The sequence below is a fragment of the Ochotona princeps genome, chromosome 2, assembly GCF_030435755.1.
Source record: "Ochotona princeps isolate mOchPri1 chromosome 2, mOchPri1.hap1, whole genome shotgun sequence".
Classification (NCBI taxonomy): Eukaryota; Metazoa; Chordata; class Mammalia; order Lagomorpha; family Ochotonidae; genus Ochotona; species Ochotona princeps.
This window is the reverse complement of record NC_080833.1, coordinates 96,669,300-96,688,473: the sequence shown is the minus strand read 5'-3', so window position 1 is coordinate 96,688,473 and position 19,174 is coordinate 96,669,300. Positions and strand designations below refer to the sequence as shown.

Genomic DNA, 19,174 nt, shown 5'->3' with positions numbered 1-19,174 from the left:
CTAGAGCCTCTTCCAAGTCTCTCTTGTGGGTGCAGGGTCCCAAAGCTGTCGTCAACTGCTCTCCCAGGCCACAAACAGGGAGCTGGATGGGAAGTGGGGCAGCTGGGATAAGAAACTGGCACCCATATGGGATCCTGGCACATGCAAGACGAGGACTTTGCCACTAGACTGTCACACCGGGCCTGGATATTGATTTATTTCAGAGTTCTAGAGAGAAAAGAGAGAGAACGTGCCTATCTACTGCTTTGCTCCCCTAGTGCCCACAACAGCCAGGACTGGAGCAGGCTGATGGTAGGGGGTTGGGAATTTAGTTCAGCTCTCCAGAGTGCATGGTAGGGACTCAAGATCTTAAGTAATCATCAACTGCCTCCCGATGTGCAGATTTTCAGGAGGCTGACATTAGGAGTGGAGCCATGACTGAGCCTAGGCACTCTGATCCAGGATGTAGACATTCCAAGTGATGTGTTAACCACTAGGCCAGAGACCTATCCCAGTAAGGGGCATCACCTTTACACTAGTAACATGCTTTTCAGTTACTGGTACTTCTGGATTCTGCCTATTAAGTACTTTTGAGCATGAGTGCTTTTTGTTATTCATGTTTCTAGTTACCTGATCTGAACTACTGTCTGTTTTTATCTGGTTGGCAAGCAACTGCTGGTGGACAGGTGGTTTACATCTTTATTATCAATGTCTGTCTGCTTTCAGAAACAGTGACTGGTTGCAATGGAGATGGTATAGTTTGGAAAGCCGTAAATATCCCCCTATCATCTGTGATTTCACTCCCCAGATGCCCACATCCCCTTGCCTCCTCCCAGTGTGTGCACTGGAAAAGCTAGAATCAGGAGCCTCAGGTGGCTATTCAACCTTGGTACTCAGCTATGGGATATGTGAATCCTAACCTAACATCTGATCCACCAGGTCACAGGCATGATTGCTGCAATAGGCTTTTTAGCTAATGTTCTTCCTCTGTCTTCCTGTCCATCATTTATTTCCCACAGTGCTCCAGGTTTTTAAACATTTTAAAAAAAATTTTTGATGATGTTTATATAGTTGATCAGGATGAGAAGTATTCAGGATTAGGGGAAATTGGGAAAGACCATTGTTTTCAAGTTTTCTTTTTCTTCTTTCTATGTCTTGGAAAAGCGGGGAGGTAAGGGGAGAAGCTGCACCCAGCCTCCCAGCCACCTTAGCACATGCGGATGGGGAATGGTCCACCTGATGTCATCCCAGGGTCCCTGATGTGCAGCATGCTCTGAGGGTTTTGCTTCTCTGGTTTTGATAGTTCTGAAATGCTATCGGTCTTGCCGATCCAAGGATGAGGAAATCCTTCCAAGGTCTGTTGACTGACACAGTCCATCTTAGAGTCTCCATTTGCCCAGATATTTGCTATCAAATCTTGACTGGGGTAGTTGATCAATTTGTTCTGCCCTCCTTCCTCTGCTGTAGTACCAGATGTCATTCGTAGGCCCCAATGGACTGCCATATCCTCCATGTGCATCTGAGCATGCCATCTACTGCTCCATCTTAGCCAATGAGTAGGTCTAGTCCTGACACATGCACTCCATGGTCAGACCACAGATACTGAGATTCTCCCCCTGGTTGGAGTTCTGAGTTAAACGGTTTACTTGGGGGGGGATCCCCAAAGAAATCTTGCCCGAGGTGATCCCAGACTTGACCTTTATTTTTGTTTTAATGCAGATTCTCATATTTAAAACTGTCCTCTGTCTTCCTGGTATTCCTAATAAAATTGTACAAATAAAATTTTGCTCTTAGAAGAATGGAAATGTTCATGATAGGACTTCTGCCTGCTTCTCCAGTTTACCTTTTTCACCATACCTTGAACCTTTTTCATTAGCAATCTGTGCTTTAGTCCTTCCCAAACTTCTTTAGTTTCTTGCCATAATGTCTCTTGTTTCTGAGTCTCCTCATCTGTGAAAGGAAAGGAGACAGAGACAGAGGCAGAGAGTGAGAGAGTAAGAGAAATCTTCCATTTGCTGGTTCACACTCCAGGTGACTGCCATGGCTGAGTTGGGCTGAGTAGACATCAGCATCCAAGACCTACTTATGCATCTCATACATGGGTGACAGGGGTCCACAGCTTGGGCCAGCCTTGACTGCTTCTACCGGGTCTTAACAGTGAGTTGGATGGGAAGTAGGGCAGCTGGTACATGAACTGGGACCTCTGTGGGATGTCAGCACTGCAGACAGTGGCTTGATCTGTGGCGCCACAATTCTGGCTCCCAAGAGGTTTTCTTAATAACTTTGTATACTTCATGCGCAACTTTGAAAAAATCTTAAGATGTCATTAACCATTTTTTAAAAATTAAAATATATTTAAATTATTTGAAAGATACAGTGAGAGAGATCGAGGTCTTTATTTTTAACTCCAGATGGCAACAGCAGCCAAATCTGGGCCTGGTCAAACCCAGGAGCCAGGAACTAAGTCCTGGTCTCCCACATGGCTGGCAGAGGCTCAAGTGCTTAGACCACCTTCTGCTTTCTCAGGCACATGAGCAAGAAGCTGAATTGGAAGTGGAGCAGCTGAGATTCCAACTGACCCTCTCTCCTGTTTACTAGTGAGAGAGATTAAGATTGGGTGATTGTTTGCTAGTTCATAGCAGAGGCTGGACCAGGCTGAATCCAAGAAATGGGAACTCATTCCAGGTCTCACATGTGGATGGCAGGGGATCAGATTGATGCTTCCCAGAGTATGCATCAACAGGAAACTGGAATTGTGAGTATAGCTAGGACACAAATCCAAACACTTAGATACATGATACAGGTGTTTCCAGAGGGGTCTGAACTGTAGGCTAATCCTCCATCTGTAGCACCAGCATCCCATGTGGGCGCTGGTTCATGCCCAGCTGCTCCACTTCTGATCCAGCTCCCTGCTTACAGCCTGGGAGAGTATGACCCAAATCTTTAGGACCCTGCTCCTCCATGGGAGACCTAGGAGAACTTCTCATTGCTGGCTTTGGACTAGCTTAGCTCTGACCATGGTGGCCGTCTGAGTGCACCAGAAGATGGAAACACTTTCCTGCTGTCTCTCCTCTGTAAATCTGCGTTTCAAATATAAATAGGTAAATCTTTAAAAAAGAAAGCAGGCAAACTTACTTCTCTTGAAGCTTATCTAGTTGGGACAGTTGTATTTTAAATGTGCACAAGATCCAGGGAGCCACTGGTCCAGTTGGAATAGCAAAGAGAATTCTGAGAGGGGGACTTTTTGGTAATTTAAAAATCCATTGTAAACATTGATTTATAGGGTACCATGTGGTATTTCTTTTTAAATTTTTATTGGAAAGGCAGATTTACAGAGAGAATGAGAGACAGAAAGAGCTTCCATCTGTTGGTTCACTCCTCAAGTGGCTGCAACAGCCAGAGCTGGGCCAATCTGAAGCCAGGAGCCAGATTCCAGAAGCTTCTTCCAGGTCTCCCACGCAGGTGCCGGGTGCCAAGGCCTTGGGCCATCTCTAATTTAGGCCAGGGAGCTGGATAGGAAGTGTAGCAACCAGGACTGAACTAGTACCCATATGGGATCCTGGTGCTTGCAACGTGAGGATTTAGCCACTGAGCCATCAGATCAGGCTCACCAAGTGGTATTTCTTCTGGGAATATCTTTAAAACAAATTCTGGCATTTACTTAAATTTAAATAATTGTATGTTATTTACTTCAGTTTAGATAATTATAGATATTGTGACTAATCTCAGAATAGGTAGAATATAAAATGTAGCTTACAAGGAGCAGTATTTCACAATGTTCATACCATAAATGCTGATACCTAGTATACAAAATCAGTGTAACTGTTGTGAAGATAAGTAGCTTTGATGTGTACTTTAGGTGTCTGGAGAGGTCTGACATTGTTTCAGAGTGAGTAAAGCCACTACCTGCAATGTTGCCAGCCCAGATGGGTTCTTGTTCCAGTCTCAGCTGCCCCATGCTAATGTGCCTGAGAAAGCAGAGGCGTATGGCCCAGGTACTAGAGCCGCTGCATCCACATAGGAGATCTGGATAAAGTTCCTGACTCAGCCCCACATGCTGTAGCCATCTGAAGAATGCCTTTTCAAAAATAATAATAGTAACTGTTATTATTTAAAAAATTAAGGAAAGTGATGAAGTATATGCATGCATTAATTAGTGAGCCTAAAAGTGAAAATAAAATAAATGTTAATGACCAGTTCCCTTAAGGAGCCTTAGGATTATATTATTTTATTTTATTTCTATTTATTTATTTATTTGTTTATTTATTTATTCTTTCTCTTGCTCCCTCCCCTAATCTCCTCCACCCCCACCAATTCCGCTGTATTACTAAGGCATAGCTCTTCATAAACAGTAACATGTTCATCGTTGTGGGCATGGACAATGGCAAAGAGTCCAGCCTCCCATTGTCAAGATACAGCTAATAGTCTCATTAGTAGTCCATCTTTGATCTGGAAGTAGAGATGCACACTGCACTGCATCCTCACATCTGGACATGATAGTCTCCATTACACAGTTACCTCACATCCCTCTTAAATGAAAAGCCACAATACAAAATCAACAGGAAGAAAAATGGAAATTTACAATACCATGAATTTCTCAAGAGGTTTTGATAGTTCAGCAGTCCTGAATTGCTGGCAAACCCACCACTCCAATCACAATGAAATCTCTCCCAAATCAACTGGGTGTTATAGTCCACCGTATTGTCTCTGTCTGCCCAGGTCTTCACTGCCAGTGCTTGGCTAGGGTAGTTGATCAATTTGTTCTGTCCTCCGTCCTCTGCCATGGTACCAGGTAAGGAGCCTTAGGATTATTTTAAATTCCTAGTAAAAGGATGTCAAATGTGAATAAAAGAAATACAAGTTTATCTTTTATATTTTAAAGGATTTTTTCCTCATTTACTTCTGGTTTTGTTTTTGTTCGATTGTGTTCTAGGGTTTCAAAAACAAACCAAAAAAGATGGGTCACATAAAACCAGACTTGATCGATGTTGATTTAATCAGAGGTAAGTTCTAAAACTGATTTTTTTTTTAGGCAAACTATCATATTATTTCATTGTGCTACTATAGATTATTTTTAAGTAACATGCCTGTGTTTTTGGTGCACTTTAATTTCCCAGCGTAACAGCATCTTTCCTTCATTGCTTGGGTGCTAGTGTTTTTCACCTCCACTTGGGTGGTGACTCTGAGGGTGGCTTGACTCTCATGAAAGAGAAAGAGGGAGCAACTAGGAAGCTTGCCGTTGGGTAATTAGGAAAGATACATTGTTCAACATTCAAGTGGGCCTTGGGTTAGCTCACTGTCTTAAGGACTGGGGCAAGAAGTCCTTAAATTTACCGAACAGCTAAGCATTCTTTGTAACCAAACAGGTTATATATGTCGGTTTTTGTTGTCGTTTGTCTTTAATGTGATAAGGCAGCTGGATATGAGTATAGTGTTATAAATGGTTAATATTTTGTCTTACTGTATCTTTAAAGGCTCCACTTTTGCCAAAGCCAAACCTGAGATTCCGTGGACCTCTCTGACTCGGAAGGGGCTTGTTCGAGTTGTGTTTTTCCCATTGTTCAGCAACTGGTGGATTCAGGTTACCTCTGTAAGAATTTTTGTTTGGCTGCTACTGCTTTACCTCATGCAAGGTAACTGAAAGAGCTGGAATAAGCTAAGACTGTGGGTTTTTGTCTGTTTGTTTCTGTTTTTGGAGTTAGATGATGGAGACCTACTGTTCTTACATTGACTTATTCAATCATGGTTTAAAATACAAAGATTGAGGACATATAATTTGGGAATCATGTTAAAAATGTTTGCTTAAAGAGAACAAACATGCTATGTAACTTCGCTCCTCGCTTGAATTTCTTTGCACCTGTCTCTGGCTGTCTTCTGCCTCACCTGTCGATTTTAGATTACTTCCAGATTGGATCCCGTGTTCTTGTCTGTCCTTTGGGTGTTCTCATCAAAGTCTGTTGTTTAAATATAATTGATGCACTGCTGATTGCTTAATTTATACCTCTAGGCCAAATCTCCGGCTCATCTCAGACTTAAGTCCAGCTGCCTTCTTGACATTTTTATATAGAGAGTTAATTGTCTGTCTGGACTTAATCATGTTTTAAAAATGGAACTCTTGTGTTTTTTTTCGGGTGTCGGGTTGTGGAGTAGGTGTTAACCAATTTGTTCTTTACATTTTCAAATGATACCTTTAATCACCCAGTTTTCAAGTGAAAAGTTTTGTCTTCCTAACCTATCCTACCATCAGTTCTCACATCTGATCTGTCACCGAGTCTCTAAGTTCTGACTCTAAGATCTGTCAGTCTTGGTTTCTGCTGCCCGGCTGCACTCTGGCAGTAAAACCCCTTTGCTGGAAATGTCTTCTCTGAGCCTTCTTTCCACTAAATGTTCTATCCACAGCAATTAAGAAGCCTTTTGAAAACAAAAGCCATGCCATGTCGTTTTCCTGCTATCAACTGATTTATAATCCCTTCAAAATCTGTTCCCTGCCCTCCTCTCAGACTTCATCTCTGTTCTGCACACAGAGCTTTGCTTTTCCTCTGAACGTTGTTAAAGGTTAAACTGACTGGCTTGTTCTCATCTTGAGGACCTCAGCTCAGCTGTAGCTTTCTTGAAGCAGCCAGACACTCTAAATAGTGCTGCAGGGAGAGACCGTCTAACAGGAGTTGATTTGAATTTCTGCCTTGTATGTTACTACTTGATATTGTTTTGTTTTGTTTTTTTCTTCTCACTATGTTCAGGGACCCAGAATATTCTCTTTACTGCTCTTTCAGAATGTGGTTAGTGTATACTGTGACAACACATGTGCAAGGAGACATGAAATGAGAAAATAAGAAAGTTGGATTAACAAATTCTTAGTGATTTTAAAAAAAAATCTAGGCCAATTATTATTATTATTAATATTTTGTTTAAAATTATGGGGGCTGGTGCTGTAGGTAAAACAGCCACCTGCAGTGCTGGCATTTCACGAGTCCTGGCTGCTCCACTTCTGCTCCAGCTCCCTGCTAACGTGCCTGGGAAAGCAGCAGCAGATGACTCAGATGCTTGGGCCTCTGCCGTCCTGGTGGGAGACCTGATGACTCTCTAGGCTGTGACTCCTGGCTTCGGCCTGGCCCTGGACATTATACCATTGGAGGGAGTGAGCTTACAGATAGATTTCTCTCTCTTTTCCTCTCCCTCTCTATATAAAAACTCTACCTTTCAAATAAATAGTATATTATAAATATTTTAATAACATTTTTATGGAAAAATAGAATTGAAAGAGGTTTATTAGGACCAGTGCAATGGTTCAACTGGCTAATGCTCAGCCTTCAAGTGTCAGCATCTCGTATGGGCAGTGGTTCATGTCCCATCCAGCTCCTTGTTTATGTCCTGGGAAAGCAGTGGAGGGCAGCCCAGGTCCTTGAGATACTGTACCAGTGTGGGTGATTTGAAGGAGGCACGTAGCTCCTGGCTCCTGGCTTCGAATCAGTGCAGCCATTATGGCATTTGCGGAGTGAGCCAGTGGATGGAAGATCTTTCCGTATCTCTGTCCCTCTGTAAATCTGCCTTTAAAAAAAAAGTTTATTTTGGTGCAAAATTTGAAATTCATGTGTCAGCTTCTCATAAGAAATTTCTGTGCTCTTTTTGAAGACCTCCCATGTGCCTAGATTTCAGAATGCACCAAAATAAACTTATTAGTTGTTTCCTTTTTTTCCATGAGCTTTCTAATGTACCACTGAATGAAATTTAGGTTTAATTTTTCATAGTTAAGACAGTGCTATCCAATAGGGTCTACAGTGATGGAAATGTGCATCTTTGCTGCCCAGATAGTAGCCACTTTGCCACGTGTCGTTACTGAGTTCCCAGACGAAAGTTAGTGTGAATTATGAAATGAGTGTTCAGGTTCTTTTTTTTTAATATTTTAATGTAATCTACATAATTTTTAATAGATGCATAATAATCCTTTGTATGCATTTACAACCATTTATAATTATTGTTTCTGATATCTGTATCAGGTTTACTATAGAAGTTTTTTCCATCTCTGATAGTCTGTTATGTCAGAGTACTGTGATTGACAGACTTCTTAATATGTTCAGGCTGCTGTAACAAAAATAGTGTGAACTTAGGTGGCTTGTACAAATCCATGACTGTATTTCTCACAATTTGAGAGGCTGAAGTGTGGAAGGTGGAAATTCTGGCCGCCACAGCATCCAGGGAGCTTCCTTCTGGTTTAAAGCCCTCAGTTTAGTCAGAGCCTCCCAGGTAGTGGGGGAGGTGCTTCTCCACAGCCCCTTTAGGGACAGTCATTTCATCACCTACCAAAGGCTCACCTCCTTGTATAATCACCCAAGGGGTTAGAATTTCAGAGCAAATTTTGGGAGGACACACATTTAGTGTATAACATCTTCCCATATTGAGAGTATTTATGCTATTGTGGTTTTTCGTTTTTTATTTTTGTCCTATTAGTAATGTCTTTATGAGCAAAAGTTTCCATACTCTATCTTACTTCTTTTGGATTTATTCTCTGAATTAGAATTAACATAATGAAGAATGCAAACACTTTAAGGCATTTTTATTCATATGATGGTATTGTGCTAATGGCATAGTTTTTCTTTTAGAAAGCAATAATGAATGAGCTGCTTGTTTACTACAATTTTACCAGCATTACTATAGTTTTTTTTAATTGTTAGTTAATTTTCTCATTTAATGTGCATTCCTTTGGTCATTTATAAGGGCGAAGTTAAATATATTTACCCAAGTGGGCATTTGGTAAGTGATTAAGATGCTTCTTGGGGCTCCTGCATCCTGGATCAGAGTACTTGGGAACTAGCTCAGCTTTCCTTGGGATTCCAGCTTCCTGCTAATACACATCCTGGGTGCCAGTGGGTGATGGCTTCAGTGTTTGGGTCCCTGAGTTCAGTTCTTGGCTCTTGGCTTCAATCTGGTCCTGCTGCAGCTATTTAAGACATTTAGGAGTGAACCTAGTGTGGATAGAACATCTCTGTCTATAAAAATCAGTAAATAGAAATTTTAAAAAAATCCTCCTGGATTTCTACATATATATATATACATTTACATATGCTATTATTTAAGCATGTGTTTCTTTCTTATATATATGTATAAAATACTTACATATACCAAAATTTCTTTCTAGACTTAACATGTTGTGCCATTGATCTGTTATTCTCATATCTACACCACACCGATTTTGGAATGTATCTGTATCATTGAGCTGGACAAGTAGTGTTGGTCTTATTCTGATTTCAGCATTTGCTCCTAGGGCTGCTTTCTTGTTTACCAATAGTTAGAATTTTCTTATCATTGTTAAAACAAAACAGATAAAACAATCAAAAAGCCACCACTACCACCAGAATTTGTATTGCAGTTTCCCAAAACCCTACTCCCAACACACACACACACACACACACACACACACTCGCAGATCTTTTTGGAGGAGGGTAGAAAATTGATTTTTACAATATCATATTTCAATATAGGAATATTATGTCTCCCTTTAATCAGTACTTCTGTTTTATCCCACAAAAAGGTTTGTGAGATTGTTTTTTCTTCCATGACCTGTTTAGCTCTTGTTAAATCAGCTTAAAAAAAAAATTGTGGGGAGCTAGCGATGATGTGGTTCGAGAGAATCAAGATGGCAAAATAGGGTAAGGACATGTTTAAACAGATGGAGAAACATTAGACAGTGTGAAGCTGAGAGGGCACATTCCAGGAAATAGGAGAGGACAGAACAACAGTAAAGGGGCACCTGGAGACTGACAGACACAGGAAAGCAGCAGACACAATGGTGTGGTGTTGCAGTGACTGATACCCCAGCAGCATTCAGCCAGTGGAGATATGAACTCCACCAGCAGCCAGAACTTCATCAGCAACAAAGTGGGAAGGGACATTTACCGGGAGCTCCAGAGGTGAACCCAGACTGCTCGTCCTGCTGATCTGTTTGATTTGACCAGGATCAGAGACAGGTCCCAGTGACAGGTCCCAAAAGGGCAGTGCAGGAACAGGATGGATTTTACAGCCCAGTCCATCCCCTAGAACTGAATCAGGCGCTATTTTGTCTAAGGAGGCAAAGGCTGTGGGACAGGACTGCGCAGGCACTGAGCTGGGAATGAACCAATTTCTGTCTCAATGAACTGTAACAACATGGCATTCTACAGATTCCACCAAAGATAGTTCCCAGTAGCCCTCAGACTTACAGCCAGCAGATCAAGAACTCTAGTAGTGGCACATCAGGTGCCATTTGTACAGTGCGGCAAAGACTTTAAGACTACAGGTATGGGCCCCATGTGGTGGCCTAGCAGCTAAAGTCCTCACCTTGAACACATCAGGATCCCATATGGGCACTGGTTCTAATCCCAGAGGCCTTGCTTCCCATCCAGCTCCCCACTTGTGGCCTGGGAAAGCAGTGGAGGATGGCCCAAAGCCTTGGGACCCTGCACCCATGTGGGAGACCAGGAAGAGCTCCAGGCTCCTGGCTTTGGATCGGCACAGCATGGGCTGTTGTGGTCAGTTGGGAAATGAGTCAACAGATGTAAGATCTTTCTCTCTGTCTCTCCTCCTCTCTGAATATCTGACTTTGCGATTAAGAAAAAAAAAAAGCTGCAGGGACAACAGTGAGCTGTGTACGTGCTGAGCTAGGAACAAACTCAATGAGCTCAATGCATTGCACTGGTCCCATAGGGAAAATAATACAAACTTTGTCATAATACGGGTCAAAATAGGTCTGTGTGGCTCTCAGACCTAATGACCAACAAGTTTTGCAAGATTAGCACCACCAACTATATAGGACACCTGGTGTCTCCCTAATCCTGGGACCAGATCCAACTGGAAGTGGGACAAAGTTTGTACAAACAAGGTGCAGCCTCACCGTGGTCTCACAGGAGGTGGAGACTGGTGAGCCAGGAGCTGGGGCTACAGAGAACATGGTGGAAATCTAACATAAAAACCCAGACCTGAATCTCGCTAGAGGGAGTAGCACAGGTGACTGCAAACAAAGAACCATGTACCAACTGCAATTAGTAAAATCAAACTGTAGACCCATGGGTGACACAGTTTAGATACCTGCCCCAAGGAGAAGAATCTGATAACTGGAAGTGCAATGACCAAGAGCAAAAGAAGAGACAAAGGCACAATGAATATTACTGAAGACTCCCCTGCAAAGGAGCAAAACCCTATGCCAACCTCAGAGTTAACCGAGGAAGACATCGAGGAAATGGGGATACAGATTTCAAAACACTTGTTGTAGAAAACTTCTTATCAACAACAAGAAGCACGTGATGCAGGATTACAAGGAATTTAAGGAATATGTCGCACAGAAAATGATTCAAATGAAAGCTGATATGTCAGAAATTAAGAACACAGTAGAGCAAATTAAAAGTACAGTGGAGAGTCTCCAAAATAGAATGAAGGAGGCAGAAGAAAGAATCTCAGAATTGGAAGAATTTTCTGCCACCAGGGGGAAACAAATGAAAAGCTTGAAGAAGAGCTGGATCAGATGAAAAAACGTATTCAAGAATTGAGACTACTAAAAGGCCAAGTATAAGAGTTACGGGAGTCCCAGAAGGTGCAGAAAGAGCAGCTGGGATTAAAGGTGTATTCAATGAAATAATAAGGGAAAATATCTCTAATCTAGAGAAAGAATTGGGAAACAACATCCAGGAGGGGCACAGAACTCCCAACAGGGTTGACCAAAAGCGATCTTCACCATGACACATGATAATCAAGCTCTCTTCAGTTGAACATAAGGAAAAGATCCTTAAATGTGCATGTGAAAAAATCAACTGACATATAAAGCAATTTCAATTAAACTCACAGGAGACCTCTCTCAGGAAACTCTACAGGCAAGAAGAGAATGGAGCCACATATTCAGATTCTAAAAACAAAAAAATTGTTGGCCCAGGGTAACATACACAGCAAAGCTTTCCTTTGTCTTTGGAAATGAAATAAAATTCTTCCATAGAGAAAAACTCAAAGAATATTCCTTTTCCAAACCTGCCCTACAAATGATACTTAAAGATGTTCTTTTGACAGAGAAGAATAGCACTCACCAAAACCAAAGGCAAATGTGAAGAACATCCCAGTAAAATAACAACAGAAGACTAAATCAAAGAACAACCCATTGCTAAAATGACAGGAGCAAATTACCACCCATTTATATTAACCCTGAATGTAGATGCTTAAACTAATCAATCAAACATCATAGATTAGTAGACTGGATTAAAAAACAAAACCCATCTATTTGTTGCCTACAGGAGACATATCTCACTAGCAAAGATCAGCAGAAACTATATCTCATGGATTTTGATTTTTGGTTTTTAGTTTGGTTTTTGGTTTCACCTCTTCAAAACATGTTCTCATTAAATTCTTCAGTGACTCATAGCTCATACGGTAACATCGTTTTCTTCAAAAAGGTTCTTGATTTCCCTTTTCATTTCTTCAGTGACACATTAGTCATTCAGTAGCATGTCATTTAACTTCATGACATTGTTAATTTTTTTTTCTTCCTGTTATTGATTTCTTTTTGTGGCTTTTCATTTAAGGAGATGTATAGTAACTGTGTAATGGAGACTATCATATCTAGTAGCATGTTATTTAACTTCATGGCATTGTAAATTTCTATTTTTCTTCCTATTGTTGATTTTGTATTGTGGCTTTTCATTTAAGGGGATGTACGGTAACTGTGAAATGGAGACTAACATATCCAGATGTGAGGATACAATGTAGTATGCCTCTCTACTTCCAGACAAAGATGGACTCCCAATGAAACTGTCAACTATATCTTGACAATAGGATGCTGGACTCTCTGCCATTGTCCATGCCCACAATGATGGACATATGACTGTGTATGAAGAACTATGTTATAGTAATGATATAGGGGAACTCAGTTGGGGGGGGAGAATGAGGAGGGGTAAGGGAAATCCCAGGGCCTGTGGAACTGTATGATAAAATAATAATAAAAAGCAAAATTTAAAAAAAAATTGCGGGAAAAATATATATATACAACATGAAATTTATCATCTTAAACATAGGTGTACTTCTCATTGTCATGTAAGTGTAGTCACATAATTGTTCCGCCAGTAGACCATTCATCTGCAGAGTTTTTTTCACTTTCCCAAAGTGTAATTGTCCATTGAACAATATTTCTCTAGCCCCTGCTCCTGGCATCCGCCATTCATTCTACTGTCTCTGTTAACTGAAATCATACAGTATCTATTACAGTATCTATTCATTTGTGATTGGCTTATTTCACTTGCCATCATGTCAAGATCATCCATGTAGCATGTCAGAGTTTTCTTCCCGTTTGCAATTGCATTATATTCCTGCATATGTATATACCACCTTTTGATGATGTAGTTGTAAATCCAAATCTTCAGATTCCATGTGAACAGACTGAGCCAACCAGAAAATAAAAAAAAAATTGGAAAAAATTAGAGCCACAATGAACATACACATACTTTTTTTCTTCTCATTACCAGGATTCGCTAAATAATACAGTCTCACAACTCTTCATGTGGTTTTAGGTATTGGAAATAATCTGGAGATGCCATCCAAAGTGTATAGGAGGAGGTGTATAGGCTGTATGTCAATTGTATACCATTATGTGTAAAAGACTGGACTTTCTGCGGGTTTACATCTGTTGGTGAAGACTTGGGGATTTCCACCTGAAATCAAAGTATTTTATATTTTTGTTGCTGCTTTAGATTAGACTTGTTTTATAAATCTTAGCTAATTATTACTGTTACATTGGAATGTTATTGATCTATCTGAATTAGTTATTTAACAAGTGCTATAGTTTGTATCTGGTTTTTCCTCCCGATGTTGTTCCTTGTGTTGAAAGTTTGGTCCTTAGTGTGTTGATACTGAACACATGTGTCTTGCTGAAGATATTGCCCTCAGAGATTAAGAGAACTCTTTTGGGATGCTGAGTCCGAGCTTGCAGGAGTGAGTTGTTATCAAAGAGCCCCTCCCTGCTGTCTGCTTTTCTACCACACTGCGTGGCGTCTCCCAGTTAGCTATTATGCATTCTGCCATAAGGTGATAGAGAAGGGAACTCTCACCAGAGTTGGCACCATACTGGTCAGACTTTGAGAACTAGCAAAAGAAACATTTTTCTTTCTGTTTTGTTGTTGTTGTTGTTGTTTGTTTGTTTGTTTTGTTTTTAAGATTGTTAGATTTTGGAAGAGATACAGAAAGAGAGAGACAGAGCTCTTCTACCCCTAGTTCACATCCCAGATGACTACAATGTTTACCCCGTGGCCAGGCTGAAACTAGGAGCCAGGGGCTTCATCTGCATCTCCTATGTGTTTACAGTAGTTCAAATATTTAAGTCATCTGCTTCTGTTTTTCCTAGGCCATCAGGGATAGGATAAGAAGTGGAATAGCTGAAACATGAACTAGCACCTATATGGGATGCTGGCACGACAGGCAATGGCTTTACCTGGTAGCAGCAACGCCGGCCTCCAAACTTTTTCTTTACAATTTATGCATCCTTAGGTATTTTGTTGTAGTAGTAGAAAGTGAACTAATGCAACTTTACTAGTTAGTAATAGGTTTTTTCAGTGCTTAATGCTCATAAATTCTAGTAATTTCTCAGTGCTTCTCTTAGATTTTAACTACTTCAGCCTCCCATGTCTGTGCCAAATGTTCTTCTCGATGCGGAGATAGATTTTCTGCTTTTAAGGTATCTTTCAGTTTCTAGCATAAACCCAGTGTGACTGTGGTGCAGTGTTCTTTTGCTTTGTTGTGGAGTTCACTTCGGTAGTGTTTCAGTCACTTATTTGACAGTGACTCAGTGCCCCCTGTGTGCCAGGTACCGATCTGGCTGTCAGGGCGAGTGAAACACAAAAACCCTGAGCCTTAGGATGTGTATCCGTGTGCACAAGTCAGCATGGTCTGTAAACTTGTTGTTTAAGCTTTTTGGGATAATTTTGAATATTTGTGCATTTCTTTCATCATTTATTATCTTGAACACTTCATATACATATACAAATAGGCAGTTGAGCACAGTAGCTAAATGGGAGGATCTGGAGCCTGATTCCCGGGTTCAGATTTCAGCTTTGCTAGTTGCTACTTGGGCCTGGGAAAAAAACTGCTCTGAGTAGAACAACACTTGAAAGTGTTTATCTTAAATAGCATCCAGTGTTTCTGTGGTGGAATCCTTATAGAAAACCCAAATTGTCTTGTTATCAGAAAGGCTGATTCTTCTCTGTTGTTCTTTAAATAAATTAGTTTCACTTTTACTTGAAAGGCAGAGAGAGAGAATGAGAGAGAGAGAGAGAGAGAGAAAGAAAGAAATCTTCCCACTGATTCACTCCCAAAATGCCTGCAATGGTCAGAGCTGGATTAAGCTGAAGTCAGAAGGTCAGAACCCGGTCTCCTGAGTGGCAGGAATCCGAGTTCTTGGACCGTTACCTGCTGCCTTCCAGGATCTGCATGGGTAAGATGCTGGAGTCAGGATCTAGCACTTGGTTGGACTCAAATCTAGCTGTCTAATATAGCATGTGGGAAAGTTAGCTCCTATCTGAGCTGCGGGTCCAGATGTCTGCCTCATGTATTTTTTTCCCCTAAATGATAGATTTTTATAGAAGCAATTTGTAGTTACTAGAATTAATTTTAAAGATGAACTCTCATGTGGTCCTTTTCAGTTATCGCGATTGTGCTGTATTTAATGATGCCTATTGTGAATGTAAGTGAAGTGCTTGGACCCTTGTGCCTTATGTTACTCATGGGAACTGTCCACTGTCAAATTGTGTCTACTCAGATAACAAGGCCATCATCAAACAACGGAAATCGGAGAAGAAGGTAAGATGAGCAATTGCATGTTAGGTGTGTGTTTTCTGAAAGAAGTAATATAGAGCAGTTGCTGTCATCCATTCCATTTGGGCTCCGGTTTGAGTCATGGCTGCTCTACTTTTCATCCAGTTCTCTCTTATTGTATGTGGGAAAGCTGCTGTAGATGGCCCAATTGCTTTGTCCCCTGCCACCTGTGTGGGCTACCTGGGTGTAACTTGTAGCTCTGTGCTTTGATTTGGCCCAACCCTGTTATGGCATCTGGGGAGTGAACTGGAAGATTTTTTCTCTCTCCCTCTCCCTTTCCCTCCATCTATATAATTTGGCCTTTCAAATAGAGCTTTAAAATTTATTCAAATTCATCTTATAACTATCTAAATATACTTATTTACCATGATGCAGTTTTGTTGGTATAAGGGTTCTGCCCTCTCCTTCCCCATTCCCCACTCCTGCTATTATTCCCTGAATTATCACAATAATCAAGTCTCTTACTAACAGTTACAAGATTCACTTTCTGCTATTTTGTCATTTTCTGTTTTAAAACTGAAAGTTTTATTTTTCGCTTTTTTTTCCAGATGCTCAGAGGCCTTATGAATTCCCAGTCCCTGGTGGGATTTTGTCATTTGGTATAGTTGTTTAAAAGACAAACTTGTGGAGCTGGCTCCTCTGCCTATAAAGTGTCGGCATCCCAGATGGGCGCCAATTCTAGTCTTAGGCATTCTGTTTGAAATTCTGTCTTAATGAAAATTTGGTAAAAAAAAAAAAATAAACAAGAATCTTTGAGGTAGATTTAATTTAATGCTGACAAAAATTTTACCAGTTTCAAAGTGTATAAGAATTGATTTCTGAGGCTTGTTTGATGGCTCAGTTGGCTAATTCTCTACCTGCAAGTGCTGGAATTTCATGTGGTTGGTGGTTCTATTCCCAGCTGGCCACTTCCCATCCACCTTTCTGCTAATGGCCTGGGAAAGCAGCAGAGGATGGCTCAGGTCCTTGGCCCCTGCACCCATGTGGGAGACCCGGAACAAGCTCTTGGCTTTGGATCGGCCCAGCTCTGGCTATTGTGGCCATTTGGGGAATGAACCAGTGAGTGGAAGATCTTTCTATCTCTTCTTCTCTCTGTAAATCTGCATTTCCAGTAAAAACAAATAAGTCTTTAAAAAGAGAACTGATTTCTTAGTGATCTAAAATTTATCTTTTTTACACATTGAATTTATGATTATTGTATATATATTCAAATGTATTATCTTTTCTTAGGATTTTGTTCTACTAAGTAATTACTAATTTTGTTTGATGCAAAAAATGATAACATGCTTTTTTTTAATGTTTTCTTCACAACATTTTTTTCTCCAAGAAGAATCTAATGTTTTCTAGGGAATTCTTACATGCCATACCGTGTCTCTTTGATATTTGCAGGATATGACTTTTTAACAATGTAGGATTGAAAACAATCATCAGTTGCTTCTCATTTATGTTACTCTGATTAAGAAAGGCAAAAGAAGTAGTCATCTGTATTTGAAGATTTATTTACTTATTTCTATTAGGAAAGCAGGTTAATGGAGAGGAAGAGAGACAGAGATCTTGCATATACTGGTTTACTTGTCAAATGACTGCAGTGTCCAGAGCTAAGCAAATCTGAAACCAGGACCAGGAGCTAAGATTTTTTGTTCTGAGTCTCCTACATGGATGCATGGGTCTCAGGATTTGAGCCGTCCTCTGCTGTTTTCTCAGGACATAGCAGGTAGCTGGGCTGGAAATAGCCAGCTGTGACTAGATCCGATGCCCTTATGGGATGCTGGCACTGGCAGATGGAGGATTAACCTGTTGAGCTATGGCTCTGAGCGCTAGACATCATATTTAAATAAATTGCTGCTTCTGCTAGTGTTATTGAGTATGCTTAAAACAACTTGGTTATATAAGGACAATTTTCCTTCAAGTAATGCTTGTAGACAGCAATTAGAGCAAATAAAATGATAGGGTTCTATGGTTTGGAATCTGTCTTGTTCCTTAGGTCAAAAGTATTTTTACATGATTTATTCTCAGTATATGAAGTTAACCATTATTGTCAGTATTCTTTTCTGGAGGGACATTTGGCAGAAACAGTTAAACAGTAATGTGAAGTTATTGAAATGTCTTTTTCTTTTTGCAGAAAATTACGAAAAACTATAAATGGTGATGGAAACCGAGAAAATGGAAACAATAACTCCTCTGAAAAAATTAGAGGAATAGAAACTGTGGAATGTGCACCTGTTATTGGTGGGTTTTGGAGGTCTCTCTTTGGCAGTAGGTGAGAGTCTTTCTTACATTGGAACTTCAACTTTGTTTTATGTTCCTGTGTTTATAATCCAATGTGTCCGCAAGAGTAAGTGGCTTGGGAATGTTATCACTAAGGGCTGAAAAGGATTTATTGATGCATACTTGTCTTTTCTGTCACATTATCTATAAATCCAGTAATCTACCATAAAAGTTTCATTCTGTTTGATTATTTTGATGTTGGTTTTTTTCTAATTGTATAAGTGTTATTTTTGATAATTTTCACGTTTTTGATTAGGATGCAAATGGTCAAAGGCTAGAAGAAAGTGGGTGAGACCAGTGTTTTCACATTCTCTATTTTTCTTTCTTTTTTTAAATATATATTTTATTAATTACATTGCATTATGTGACACAATTTTATAGGCTCTGGGAATCCCCCACCCCTCTCCATATCCTCCCCCCATGGTGGATTCCTCCACCTTGTTGCTGTATTACATTTCAAATTCAGTCAAGATTCTTTCATTGCAAGAGTATACCAAGCATAGTGTCCAGCATCTTATTGTCCAGATAAATTCAACAGTTTCTTGGGGAGACCATCTCTGGTCTGAAGGCAGAGCTGGCAGAATATCATCCCGATCAATTTAGAGCCACAACATAACAACGATAATTTACAACATTGTGGAGTTAATTTACATGGTGTTGAGTAACCAATATGTTAAAAAAAATGCAAGTTCTTAACCACATCCTGTGACTATTTCATTGACATTTCAATTTTAGTTTATACACAGAACTGGCTGCTATACACCTTAAAATGGCTATAGGGTACTATTCAGCTGTCTCGTGTCTATTTTCATTTTAGTATTTAGCAGTTTATAGTGTTGAAGCATAATTTTGCTGAACTTGGCAGATTTTAGGATAGTCTAAACTGGGTTATAACTCTAACAAGGCATATGTCAACAATTGAGGTGCAGAACAGTTCTAGGAGGGGTGTGCAGAGAAATCTTCAATACCTTAGTGAGGAGTAACTAATCTTTGTGTCCTACCTAGTAAGATATGTGTGAGTCCATGCTGACCATTTGCTGTCTGGTTCTAAGCTTTCCTTGTTGTTCTCTGCTTATCTATTCTAATGTGTGTGTGTGTGTGTGTGTGTGTG

General features: G+C 40.3%; 1 protein-coding gene across 3 annotated transcripts in view; it reads left to right on the top strand.

Moving 5' to 3' along the window:
- The window catches only part of PHTF1 (putative homeodomain transcription factor 1), a 57,091-nt gene that overhangs the window by 7,754 nt on the left and 30,163 nt on the right, over positions 1-19,174 (top strand). For all 3 annotated transcript variants that reach the window (XM_058660068.1, XM_004581908.4, XM_058660069.1), the window contains exons 4-7: positions 4,913-4,982; positions 5,454-5,612; positions 15,624-15,780; positions 17,918-18,055. In XM_058660068.1, the coding sequence (XP_058516051.1) occupies positions 4,913-4,982; positions 5,454-5,612; positions 15,624-15,780; positions 17,918-18,055 (524 nt within the window). The remainder of the gene's footprint in view (positions 1-4,912; positions 4,983-5,453; positions 5,613-15,623; positions 15,781-17,917; positions 18,056-19,174) is intronic.